General features: G+C 43.2%; 1 protein-coding gene and 1 long non-coding RNA gene across 2 annotated transcripts; one reads left to right on the forward strand and one right to left on the reverse strand.

The window, feature by feature from the left end:
* Nucleotides 1-3,079: 3,079 nt before the first annotated feature.
* On the reverse strand, nucleotides 3,080-5,087 carry LOC106581893 (methyltransferase-like protein 21E). The gene is made up of 4 exons (XM_014164329.3): nucleotides 4,870-5,087; nucleotides 4,371-4,534; nucleotides 4,076-4,193; nucleotides 3,080-3,918 (listed from the first exon to the last, which is right to left on the reverse strand). The coding sequence occupies exons 1-4, from the start codon at nucleotides 5,018-5,020 to the stop codon at nucleotides 3,521-3,523; spliced, it is 831 nt and encodes a 276-aa protein (XP_014019804.2). The 5' UTR covers nucleotides 5,021-5,087; the 3' UTR covers nucleotides 3,080-3,520.
* A 3,735-nt stretch (nucleotides 5,088-8,822) lies between these two features.
* Nucleotides 8,823-11,643, forward strand: LOC123729526 (uncharacterized). The gene is made up of 3 exons (XR_006761165.2): nucleotides 8,823-8,923; nucleotides 9,126-9,170; nucleotides 11,319-11,643. It is a non-coding gene; the product is annotated as an uncharacterized LOC123729526 (long non-coding RNA).
* The last annotated feature ends 1,069 nt before the right edge of the window (nucleotides 11,644-12,712 follow it).

A 12,712-nucleotide genomic window follows, 5' to 3' on the forward strand; every position in this document is an offset into this window, starting at 1 on the left:
TCTTCAAACTGATAAATGTGAAGGCAAATCTGTTTAATTCAGAGGTCTCCAGTTCTGGTCGTGTTGTAGAGCCACTGGAGTCTGAAGGCTTTTGTTCCATCTCGGCACTAACACACCTGTTTTTCATTCTTCATTCATAGACAATGATTATTTGAGTCAGGTGTGTTAGTGCAGGGCTGGAACAAAAGCCTGTACACCCAGTAGCTCTCCTGGTCCGGAGTTGGTCTATGACTTTGATGTAATGTCTCTAGCCTGTAATGTCTCTAACCTGTGGTCGTCTTCTGGTCAGGTTGAGAAGGAAGAGCTGAAGGAGCGGGACAGTGGTCTACCCAGAGACATTCAGTGAGAACGGCAAGTCCATCTGCTCCGGGCTGCTGGAGAAAAAGGTGACCATAAACTAGGTTTCAAGAACGGCTCCTGTGACGAGATCAGGGCACACCCCTTCTTCAGCGGCATCCACTGGAGGAGACTGGACGCAGGTAAGGATGCAAATTCCAAGTGATAACAGAACCAAATGGTAAATTCTAAATCTAGGCTGTATTTGGGCCATTATAATTTTGCTTGGTTTCTATCTAGGTCATCTGCCACAAAGAGACTTCACGTCAGAAGCACACTATCCCGCCCTATGAAGTTTCCTGCGCTGGGAGTCTATCTTGGAACAGCCCAAGTCATCCACCTGCTGCTTGGCTTGACTGTTGCTGTGGAAAAGGAGGACAAAATGCAGAGCGCAGATGTTTCGGACCAGACCAACAGTAGCCCTTTGCAGTGATGTTGTGTTTAGTTCACTAGTCATGGAAAATTCCAACTGATGACATCACAAAGCACTGTCAACTGAATATTTATTCAATGCTTGACGTTTGGAAAAGAACAATGGGAAAAACTGTAGGAAAAAAAAGCTCTGGGAGCTTGATGGGGATATACACTGGCCTTGTGACAATGACACCTGAACCCAGACAAACACTCAAACAGAACAGAAGAGGCGATCAAGTTCTACACATCAACTTTGCCATGGAACACTTGAGTGGTACGGACTGCCCATTGGTTGAGACTGTTCCGCTGATCCTATAGTGAGAAAGGGCTTTGGACCTCCGTAATTCAGTTGGGCTCAGCAATAGATATTATTCTGTATTCTCTAAGCATACTGACAGATCATTTGGCATCATCAAGACATATAAGCATGTGGTGTGTGTGAGTGGGAAGAGAGAAAATGAAAGATACCGTTTGATTCTGCAATGAAACTGTAACAAACCGGTAGTATAACTCACTAGCATTAGTGAAATGTGCTAAGTAACACATGAACTCTTGCCGTTCTGTAAATATACAGTGCCCTCCTGAGTTATTGGCACCCTAGGTTAAAAATGAACTAAAAAGGCTGTGAAAAAATGTAATTGTTGTCTATCAGCTTGATCTTACACTCAAAATATCCTATGAATCTAACCTTTTAATTCAGTTAAAATTGTTCTTAAATAAATTGTCATTAATAAATATTTTATTCATATGCGTGTCACAATTATTGGCACCCCTAGAAATTCTTATGAACAAAATCTGATGTATATTCTGATTTATTAAGATTTGACTTTTTAAAGTTCATCGGAGTCTTTGGGAAGTCTTAAGTGGTCATCCATGACTTCCTGTTTCACTGGGGTATAAATATGAGGTGACACACAGACTAAACTCCCTTAGTCATCCATCAGCATGGGAAAGGCCAGAGAACACACAAATTATATTAGACAATGTTGTTGATCTTCATAAATCAGGCAATGGCTATTAAAAAGATAGCTACAAGCCTGAAAATACCCTTCTCCACTGTTAGGGCAATAAGAAATGTAAAACAACTGGAGCTGTGATGAGTCTGCCTGGAAGAGAATGTGTATTTTGCCCCCACGCACAGTGAGAAGGATGGTTCAAGTGGCAAAAAAATATCCAAGGATCACAGTTGGGGAATTGCAGAAGTTGGTTACAGCTTGAGGTCACCAAGTCTCCAAAACTACAATTAAGACACCACCTCCATGCCAACAAGCTATTTGGAAGAGTTGCCAGAAAAAACCTTGGCTGTCACCAATCCTCAAATGCAAGCACCTGGAGTTTGCTAAATGTCATTGGGCCTTTGATTGGAACCAGGTTCTATGGTCTGATGAGACTAAAATATAGCTATTTGGCACAAACACCAGGGGTGGGTTTGGTGTAAAAAGAGCCATGAGCATGCAGAAAATAACCTAATCCCCACTGTGAAGTATGGTGTTGGATCTGTGATGATGTGGGGCTGTTTTAATTCCAAAGGCCCTGTGAACCTTGTTAGGGTACATGGCATCATGGACTCCATTAAGTACCAGGAGATTTAGGACAAAACCTGTCTGCCTCTGCCTGGAGGCTAAAACTTTGTCGTCGTTGGATCTTCCAGCAGGTCAACGATCCAAAGCATACCTTCAAATCCACACAAATGTTTCACTGACCAAGCTTTTTCAATGGCCATCCCAGTCTCCTGACCTAAACCCTATTAAAAACCTGTGTGGTGAGCTGAAGAGGAGAGTCCACAAGCGAGGACCAAGGCCTCTGAAGGATCTGAAGAGTTTCTGTATGGAGGAATGGTCTTAATTCTGCCTCATCAAACATAGGAGACTCAGAGCTGTTATCTTGGCAAAGGGAGGGTGCACAAAGTACTAAATGCAGGTGTGCCAATAATTGTGACATTAATTATTTTATAAAAAACAATTATTTCATGACGATTTTAATTTCTTTGAAAATGTTTAACTCAAAGGATAGATTCATATATTTTCAGTGTAAGATCAAGCTGATAAACAACAATGACATTTTTCACAGCTGTTTTTGTTCATATTTACCTAGGATGCCAATAATTAATGAGGGCACTGTATATAAAAATGAGTGTTTAACTTCTTATTAAACTAGTCTGTTTTCATGTTTACTGGAAAAGTGTTTGACAATTGTCGTATATGGAGGTGATACTGTGTCTTGTAGAGTTTTGACAGTAACTTTATACAGTAACTTTCAGTATATCTGTGTTGATGCCAATGCAGACTATGCATAAGTATGGAGAAAGGAACACATTTTTCACACTGTATTGCAAAGCAAATTTATTAACAAAACATTTGTCACTACCAAATGTATGAAGAAAAAAAAGCACTGGTAGATAAAATAGTTTTTCGAAAAGTCACATGGAGTTTCTGCATGACACATTGTAAATATAATGTAACTCACATGAATGTCATTGAAACACAGAATCAGCTTTTGTTGTCTAATAAGTCTATGCTGATGAGGTGAATGTACCCATCCCGAGGATGACTTAGCACCACAGAATGGGCTCCAGGCAGTCCGTTCTCTGTAGTGAGCTAGTGAGCTCCTGTTTCATCCACGATGGAGAACAACCTCCACCTCTTCTTTCTATTTCTCACCTCTTTTCCTTGAGTCTAGCTCCTCTCCTTCCTTGTCTCTCCATCCCTCTTTCTCCTTCATTTCTCACTATCCCCTCCACTTCTATCCTCTCTCCCTCCTTTCCTCCCTCTCACTCCCGTGCCGTGGCCTTGTAGATCCTCACGTCCCCCTCCTCCAGCTCTGTCAGTAGCGTCGTATTAAAACAACCCTCAAAGCTCTCCTTGAACCTCAGGTCTGACTGAAACCTCACCTTATTGGCCCACAGGAGCGTGGTGCCACTTGCTGGTCTGCAGAAGTGGCGCATGGTCGCCAGCAGCTCCTCCAGATAGTCGTGGTGATACACCACATCGGCTGCCAGAACATAGTCGTAGTGACAGGAAGTGCAGGGGAAGTCTCTCTCGAGGTCTTGACCCCAGGTGAGGGCCCTCACCTGGGGCGTGTAGCGGCAGCGGCTCTTGGAGTTACGAGAGAGGTTAAAGGTCAAGTTGGGAAGGATTTCGGGCAGGTCGGTGGCCGTTACCCAGGCTCCTGGAAAACAGGCCACAAGGGAACAATCAGTCAGTCAATCAGTCAAATGAATCAGTCTATCAAACTATGTTACCAACTGACAGACTCACCCAGTAGACTGGCCAGTGGCCACTATACAGTTAGGCAGACTGACTAAGAGACTGAAGGACAGACTCACCCAGTAGACTCGCCACAATAGACAGTAAGCCTGTGCCTGCCCCGATCTCCAGAACTGCTTTATCCAGGAGATTCACCTGCTGCCGGTTATTCTCCAGGAACTGACTTAGAGCCACCGCCTACACACACACACACAATCATCATCATCATCATCACTACAATCAACTATCGCACAATGATTGTTAGTAAATCCAGATCAGTCAATATGAATTAAGTGCATTGCGTTTACATTCTTCCTTGTAAAAATGGGTTTCTATCGTCATATTCCACTGTCGGTGTGCATCTGTAGAACTCACCCCCGGCCAGATGAGGGCGCCGTAGGAGTCCAGAGACTCTCGGATGCAGATTTCATAACCAGCGATGGAGAAGGACTCTTTTCCCAGGGTGTAGTAAACACTGGGCTCCCAGACGTTCAGTCTGTCCAACGCCTCGCTGGCCATCTGCTTACGGTCAGACACCACTGTAGAGAACAGGACCACAATACAACCAGGAACTCTACACCACACTGGATGGCCAACATTTTAATAATCACTACTACAGTACACACGGTCACAACATAAGACTGACCATTACACACAACCACAGACCGAACAATGAAACAGATGTTTCACAGGATGTATAAATCTGAAGCATCCGGGTGGCATTTCCACTCACCACCAAATTTGGTGATGAGAGGAAGTCAAGTGGCTGGCAGTGGGAGAAGAAGTAGTCATCAGCAAAGTCCGTGCTAATAGGAAGAGTGTGAGAATTAGTTCACATTTTTTTCTACACTAGATCACAGTCACCATTCCTTACTGTTAAGGTTAGGAAACCACTGCTTGCCTTCACCTGCTGTTCCATTTTCCATCGTCTCTTCTTCTTCCCTGTTCTCACCAGGCTCTCCATCTGTCCTTTCTTTCTTGGGAACCTCCTGGTCAGACTGTTTGGCTGTAGAGGAGGTCTCCATCGCCACAGAACACTGTTGACATTAGACTACACTTTAGTTGACCTTGTGCTTGGACTGGGCAATGGTGAGTCCGCTGCTCCCCTATCTCCCCTGGGTCTGGTTGTCTGGGTTCGGGCCCAGAGAAATTCTTATTTATAACCAACCGTCAGCAGCAAGCCACTCACGCTCTGAAAGGGAATACATCAACGACCTCCCTCAGCTCAATACTCTTACAGTTTATCTTCTCCACACATACAATCACCAGACTTCACATCAAAACATTGCTCGCTAAGATGGTGTTTGTAAGTATCAGAATGGAGCATCATTAATACAAGTAAGTTATAATGTAACAAGGCTTTTACAGACACATTCATCTCCACATACTAATGTCCAGGAGGCTTGCAGACTCATAGACTCATGCTCCAGAGAAATGAATAAAGTTGAATGAAATTGAACAGAATGCGTGAGATAAGATGGGATGATGTATGATATGTAATACGGACCTGTGTGAGGTGGTGGTGTCTTTCTCTGTCTTTGTGACTGACCTTCTGCATCCTGTGTTTATAGCTGGCCAGCATCCCTTTAAACATGTCCCCAAAACACTGAGCTATAATTACGGAAGGGAGGGAACGTCAGACTAAGCTAGTATGATAGAGTGACAGTCAGCGGGAGTGGGAGACAGATATGCTGCCTAAAGCCAGACCCCTACTTTGACTAAAGCCCTCTCCACTGTTCACTGATCCCACTCACATGGAGCCAAGTGAAGTCACCATTTTCAGAGATGTTTATGTGTGTGTTCCACAGGAGGTTGATGGCACCTTAACTGGGGAGGACGGGCTCATGGTATTGGCCGGAGCAGAATCACTGGAACGGTATCAAATACATGGATTCCAGGTGTTTGATGCCATTCCATTTACTCCGTTTCAGCCATTATTATGAGCCGTCCTTCCCTCAGCAGCCTCCACTGGTGTGTGCGTCCATGTGTGTCCAGGTTAGTGTAGAACCTAAGCGGAGGATAACTTTCTGCTGGTCTAAATAAAACAGCGGACTTTGCAACACAGTGCCCATACCAGTGAATGGCCAGGGCACTCTGGTTCGGAGGGCACAGTGGGCACTGGTGTCCCATATCAGAGGGTCACTTCATGTATATGTTGAGACTTCGTTGTTCTCACCTGTGTGTGTGTGTGTGTGTGTGTGTGCGTGCGTGCGTGCGGTTAGCTGTAATGAAATGAAATCCAGCAGTATCTTGCAACCCCCATTAGGAATGTTTTTAGAGCCTCTGAGTTGCAATACCCTCCTCCACTGAGTTTGGAAAGCATGGTTTGATCCCATATCGACTATCTGCAGCCCGTTTAAGCCAGACTTATGAGAGTATGACAATAATATGAGATATGGACTTAGAGTTACATAGAGAGCAAGGGCACACTTAAGGCATGCCTGTCGTGGTTACTGCCTATCAGGGGCGGTTCTAGACCATTTCAACTGGGCGGGCCAAGCTGGGGCCAGTTGTACTGTTAGAGGGGCCAGTTACATTAGACGTTATTGTTGTCATATCGTTTTCTTCACTTTCTTGACAAAATTATTTCATACTCCACATTTAGGGGGGCCACAAGGGGGTCCAAAATTGTTGTCACAGGGGCACTGCCCCCCCCCCCCCCCCCCCCCCCTAAATGTGAGCCTATGGCTCAGATTACACTATACACTTTGTGGAAGTCTTATGAAGTTACTGTGTGACATTAGTTTGTGGGGTCAAGCATCACTGACCTGGACTTGACCCCCTCTCCTCCCTGTCAGCACTGACCAGGGAATGAGTTGGCTCTCTTCTCCTGTTTCTCTCACCACAATTGACTCTCTCTCTCTCTCTGTCTCTGTCATTCATCTCCCCGGCCTGTGTTCTCTCGCATGCACGCATGCACGGATAACCACACACAGACTAGAGGCAGCTGACACTAACAGATGAGAGGATTTCTGAGTGTGTAAATCTATAAGCCAGGCTCGTTGTCATGTAAATGATATCGCTCAATATCAAAACACTCATACCACTCTAAGCACAGGATCTCTCAAATAGTTTGATTTGTGTCAGGCAGTAAGAGGGTTGTTTGATTGGTGATTATGTACAGAACAGAACAGCCTGTTTCATTGGCTTTCCTGTTTTATGAGCAAATCTTTGATTTGCAGGACTGATTCCTCCAAAAATGGATCAGAGGATTCTGATCTCCTGTCACGCCGCTGGATAATAGCTGATCTGGAGAGGCTTGGAATACCATGTGAGTTAATACCATTCCCAGTTGTATCCAAGAGAGACAGGTGAGTAGAATAGATCATGGGACTGTGCTATGTGGGAGATGTAGTTGTAATTTTTATGACCAGGCATGTTTGACTTACAGTAAACAGTTGGTTTGGGATCAGTGAGACTATGGCAGTGGATGTCTGGTGAACAGTTGAGAGGCTAGAGTATGCCAAATATGGATGGGCCTACAGCATATCTAGTTTATGATTGAGTGTTGATGGAGTGGAGTCTAATCCAGCCTGTGTGTGTGTGTGTGTGTGTGTGTGTGTGTGTGTGTGTGTGTGTGTGTGTGTGTGTGTGTGTGTGTGTGTGTGGTGTGTGTGTGTGTGTGTGTGTGTGGTGTGTGTGTGTGTGTGTGTGTGTGTGTGTGTGTGTGTGTGTGTGTGTGTGTGTGTTAGTCAGGCAGGCTACAGGCTTATTCATTCTCATAGCCCTCTGGAGAAACAGGTGTGTCTGGGCTTAAAGAGTGCACACAACTCCACAGTAGCAACAGCTGCAGAAGAAGTTTCATCTTAATGGAATACAAACATACTGGTTTAATACAGAGGGACCGTTTCCCAGACACAGATTAAGCCTACCCATAGGAGAAAAAATAAATACATTTCAACATATTTAACGTCACATAAAATGTATTTCAATGGGGACAAAGATCGTACTTTTTGGAGAAAAGTCCTCTGGTCTGATGAAACAAAAATAGAACTGTTTGGCCATAATAACCATCGATATGTTTGTAGGAAAAAGGGGGAAGCTTGCAAGCCGAAGAACACCATCCCAACGTGAAACACGGGGGTGGTAGCATCATGTTGTGGGGGTGCTTTGCTGCAGGAGGGACTGGTGCATTTCACAAAATAGATGGCATCATAAGGAGGGACAATTATGTGGATATTGAAGCAACATCTCAAGACATCAGTCAGGAAGTTAAAGCTTGGTCGCAAATGGGTCTTCCAAATGGACAATGACCCCAAGCATACTTCCAAAGTTGTGGCAAAATGGCTTAAGGACAACAAAGTCAAGGTATTGGAGTGGCCATCACAAAGCACTGACGTCAATCCTATAGAAAATGTGTGGGCAGAACTGAAAAAGTGTGTGCGAGCAAAGAGGCCTACAAACCTGACTCAGTTACACCAGCTTTGTCAGGAGGAATGGGCCAAAATTCACAAAACTTATTGTGGGAAGCTTGTGGAAGGCTCCCCGAAATGTTTGACCCAAGTTAAACAATTTAAAGGCAATGCTACCAAATACTATTTAAGTGTATGTAAACTTCTGATCCACTTTGAATGTGATGAAATAAATTGCAGCTGAAATAAATAATTTCACATTCTTAAAATAAGTGGTAATCGTAACTGACCTACGACAGGGTATTTTTACTAGGATTAAATGTCAGGAATTGTGAAAAACTGAGTTTAAATGTATTTGGCTAAGGTGCATGTAAACTTCTGACTTCAACTGTATTATTATACTCCCCCCCCCCCTTCTCTGCGCTCGTGTGTGTGCTCTGTCTTTGTTTTAAAGACTCTTCACCTTCTGTGTGCCCTGTAGAGGCTTCTTTGAATGAACCGGTCATCTGCTACATACTGGACGGAGTCCTGATTCTCTACTCCATCATCACCACCGTTCTATTCTTCAAAGTGAAGGTGAGTCACAATACAGGTGGGTAATGCCACTTCCATTGTCTACCAATGATGAGGTACTAGTTATTTAAGTGTATACAGTGAGGATGAGTTCGTGCACAGGTTACAGAGGCGTGTTATCGTTCAATTGAATACATATAAATGGATGTAGAACAGTGTTATCAACACCTTGTTTCTGCCCCTCCCCTCTTCTCTCTGTCTGCAGTGGGGCCAGTCTGTAACTGAACCTGTGGAGGACTCCACATATGCAGTGAGATTCCTTCAACGTCCCATACCTTTTGTGTGTCTGTGTGCACGCAAGTGTGTGTGTGTGTGTGTGTGTGTGTGTGTGTGTGTGTGTGTGTGTGTGTGTGTGTGTGTGTGTGTGTGTGTGTGTGTGTGTGTGTGTGTGTGTGTGTGGTGTGTGTGTGTGTGTGTGTGTGTGTGTATATGGTGGCATCATGGACATGATGCCACCAAACTTTTGACCGGTACAGTACATTCAGAATGTCAGCATTCTGAATGTACTGTATCGGTCAAAAGTTTGGACACATCTACTCATTCAAGGGTTTTTCTTTATTTTTACTGTTTCTACTTTGTAGAATAATAGTGAAGACATCAAAACTATGAAATAACACATGGAATCATGTAGTAACCAAAAATGTGTTAAAAAAATCTAAATATAGGTTATATTTTAGATTCTTCAAAGTAGCCACCCTTTGCCTTGATGACAGCTTTGCAGACTCTCCCCATAGTATTCTCTCAACCAGCTTCACCTGGAATGCTTTTCCAACAGTCTTGAAGGAGTTCCCACATATGCTGAGCACTTATTGGCTGGATTTCCTTCACTCTGCGGTCCAACTCATCCCAAACCATCTCAATTGGGTTGAGGTCGGGTGATTGTGGAGGCCGGGTCATCTGATGCAGCACTCCATCACTCTCTTTCTTGGTCAAATATCCCTTACACAGCCTGGAGGTGTGTTGGGTCATTATCCTGTTGAAAAACAAATTATAGTCCACTAAGCACAAACCAGATGGGATGGCGTATCACTGCACAATGCTGTGGTAGCCATGCTGGTTAAGTGTGCCTTAAATTCTAAATAAATCACTGACAGTGTCACCAGCAAAGCACTATTACACCTCCTCCTCCATGCTTCACGGTGGCAACCACACATGCAGAGATCATCCATTCACCTACTCTGCGTCTCACAAAAACACGGTGGTTGGAACTAAAAATTTCAAATTTGGACTCATCAGACCAAAGGACAGATTTCCACCAGTCTAATGTCCATTGCTCGTGTTTCTTGGCCCCAGCAAGTCTCTTCTTATTATTGGTGTCCTTTAGTAGTGGTTTCTTTGCAGCAATTTGACCATGAAGGCCTGATTCACGCAGTCTCCTCTGAACAGTTGATGTTGATGTGTTTGTTACTTGAACTCTGTGAAGCATTTATTTGGGCTGCAATTTACAATTTTCTGGTAACTCTAATGAACTTATCCTCTGCAGCAGAGGTAACTCTGGGTCTTCCTTTCCTGTGGCGGTCCTCATGAGAGCCAGATTCATCATAGTGCTTGATGGTTTTTGCGACTGCACTTGAGAAACTTTCAAAGTTCTTGAAATGTTCCGCATTGACTGACCTTCATGTCTTAATGTAATGATGGACTGTCGTTTCTCTTTGCTTATTTGAGCTGTTCTTAATATGGACTTGGTCTTTTACCAAATAGGTCTATCTTCTGTATTCCACCCCTACCTTGTCACAACACAACTGATTGACTCTAACGCATTAAGAATGAAAGAAATCCCGCTATTTAACTTTTAACAAGGCACACCTGTTAATTTAAATGCATTCCAGGTGACTACCTTATGAAGCTGGTTGAGAGAATGCCAACAGTGTCTAAAGCTATTATCAAGGCAAAAAGTGGCTACTTGTAGAATCTCAAATATAAAATATATTTTGATTTGTTTAACACTTTTTTGGTTACTACGTGATTCCATATGTGTTATTTCATGGTTTTATGTCTTCACTATTATTCATCATGGTGGGAAATAATAAATATAAAGGAAAACTCTGGAATGAGTAGGTGTATTCAAACATTTGATTGGTACTTTATATACTGAACAAAAATATAAATGCAACATAAAGTAAAGTGTTGGTCCCATGTTTCAGGAGCTGAAATAAAAAATCCCAGAAATGTTCGATACGCACAAAAAGCTTACTTCTCTTAAATTTTGTGCACAAATTTGTTTACATCCCTGTTAGTGAGCATTTCTCCTTTGCAAAGATAATCCAATGCCACAGATGTCTCAAGTTTTGTGGGATCGTGCAATTTGAATGCTGACTGCAGGAATGCCCACCAGGGCTGTTTCCAGAGAATTGAATGATCATTTCTCTTCCATAAACTGCCTGCAATGTCGTTTTAGAGAATTTGGCAGTACATCCAACCAGCCTCACAACCACAGACCACGTGTAGCCATGCCAGACCAGGACCTCCACATCCGGCCTCTTCACTTGCTAGATCGTCTGAGACCAGCCACCCGGACAGCTGATGAAACTGAGAAGTTTTTCTGTCTGTAATAAAGGCCTTTTGTGGGGAAAACATATTCTGATTCGCTGGGCCTGGCTCCCCAGTGGGTGGGCCTATGCCCTCCCAGGCCCACCCATGGCTGCGCCCCTGCCCAGTCATGTGAAATCCATAGATTAGGGTGTAATGAATTTATTTTTAAATTGACTGATTGATTTCCTTATATGAACTGTAACTCTGTAAAAAAATTTAATTGTTGCATGTTGTGTTTATGTTTTTGTTTCGTATACATTTTAAATACATTCTGTAATATGTTTGAATGTATTAAAAATGTATTAAATATATATTTTTTCAATGCATTATTTGGCCAATTTTAAATATTTCACATGCATCCTAGAAAATGTTTCAAGAGGAACCCTCTCTTTGATGGAATGCACATATTACAGTATGGCTTTCATGTTTTTATCAAACTTCTGTGGGTCAAAATTGCTATTGATTGTAAATGTTTTTATGTCTGCAAAATACAACATTACAGTCATCAAGTGGTGAAAGGGTTCAACAGTATAACATTCTTCAGAGGAACACTGTTTAGTGACTGTGACTAACCTGGCCTGAATGTGTTTAATCTCCAGATATGATTGAATAAGGTTGCCATTTTCATGTAATGCGATGCAAAGCTGGTCTAGATTTCAACGCCAGTAGTAGATTGGAGTTGTATTGTGAGGGCTGATCTCCTAAACCCTGCCAAAGGCCCGGTTCCCGGTACATGAACAATGACCTTGTTTCTGATCATCACCCAAACAGGCCTCAATTGTCTCACAGTGAAAGGTTGCCTTTCTCAACCACTGGCTGTAATTAGACAGAGAGAGAAAGAGGGATGGAAGGGGAGAGAGAGCATGAGTGCCCATTTCAGTTTGTGTTTGTACGTGAGAGAATTTTGTATTATGAGTTTGCATGTGATATCTCTGTGTGCGTGGTAATTAGTGATTCAAATGATTAGACAGGGTTGATTGTCACCTGAGAGCTGCTAATGTTGCCTCTTTCTCAGAAGCCCATTAACAGCCTCTGTAGTCCAATGGAAAATGAGTCACACTCATACACAACTATGTATGAGTCCCAGCAGGCTTTATTGTGTGTGTGTGTGTGTGTATGTGTGCGTGTGCGTGTGCGTGCGTGTTTGAAAGGGTGCTAAGCTCCACTAATTCTGATGGAGATCTGTGGACGGGCGTACAGTAGTTCAGTCTATTTTCGCAACTTCTCAAAAACACTGGCACATATTCACACAGATACACT

Source organism: Salmo salar, chromosome 21 (genome assembly GCF_965601325.2).
Source record: "Salmo salar chromosome 21, fSalSal1, whole genome shotgun sequence".
NCBI classification, from domain to species: Eukaryota; Metazoa; Chordata; class Actinopteri; order Salmoniformes; family Salmonidae; genus Salmo; species Salmo salar.

Excerpts from the sequence above, each read along its gene's own strand:
- LOC106581893 (XM_014164329.3), bottom strand. The coding sequence starts at position 5,020 with ATGGAGACCTCCTCTACAGCCAAACAGTCTGACCAGGAGGTTCCCAAG. Across the intron at positions 4,535-4,869 it reads GTGGTTTCCTAACCTTAACA|TGGTGTCTGACCGTAAGCAG; the intron begins GTAAGGAATGGT and ends TGTTCTCTACAG. Across the intron at positions 3,919-4,075 it reads TATTGTGGCGAGTCTACTGG|GAGCCTGGGTAACGGCCACC; the intron begins GTGAGTCTGTCC and ends CCTGTTTTCCAG.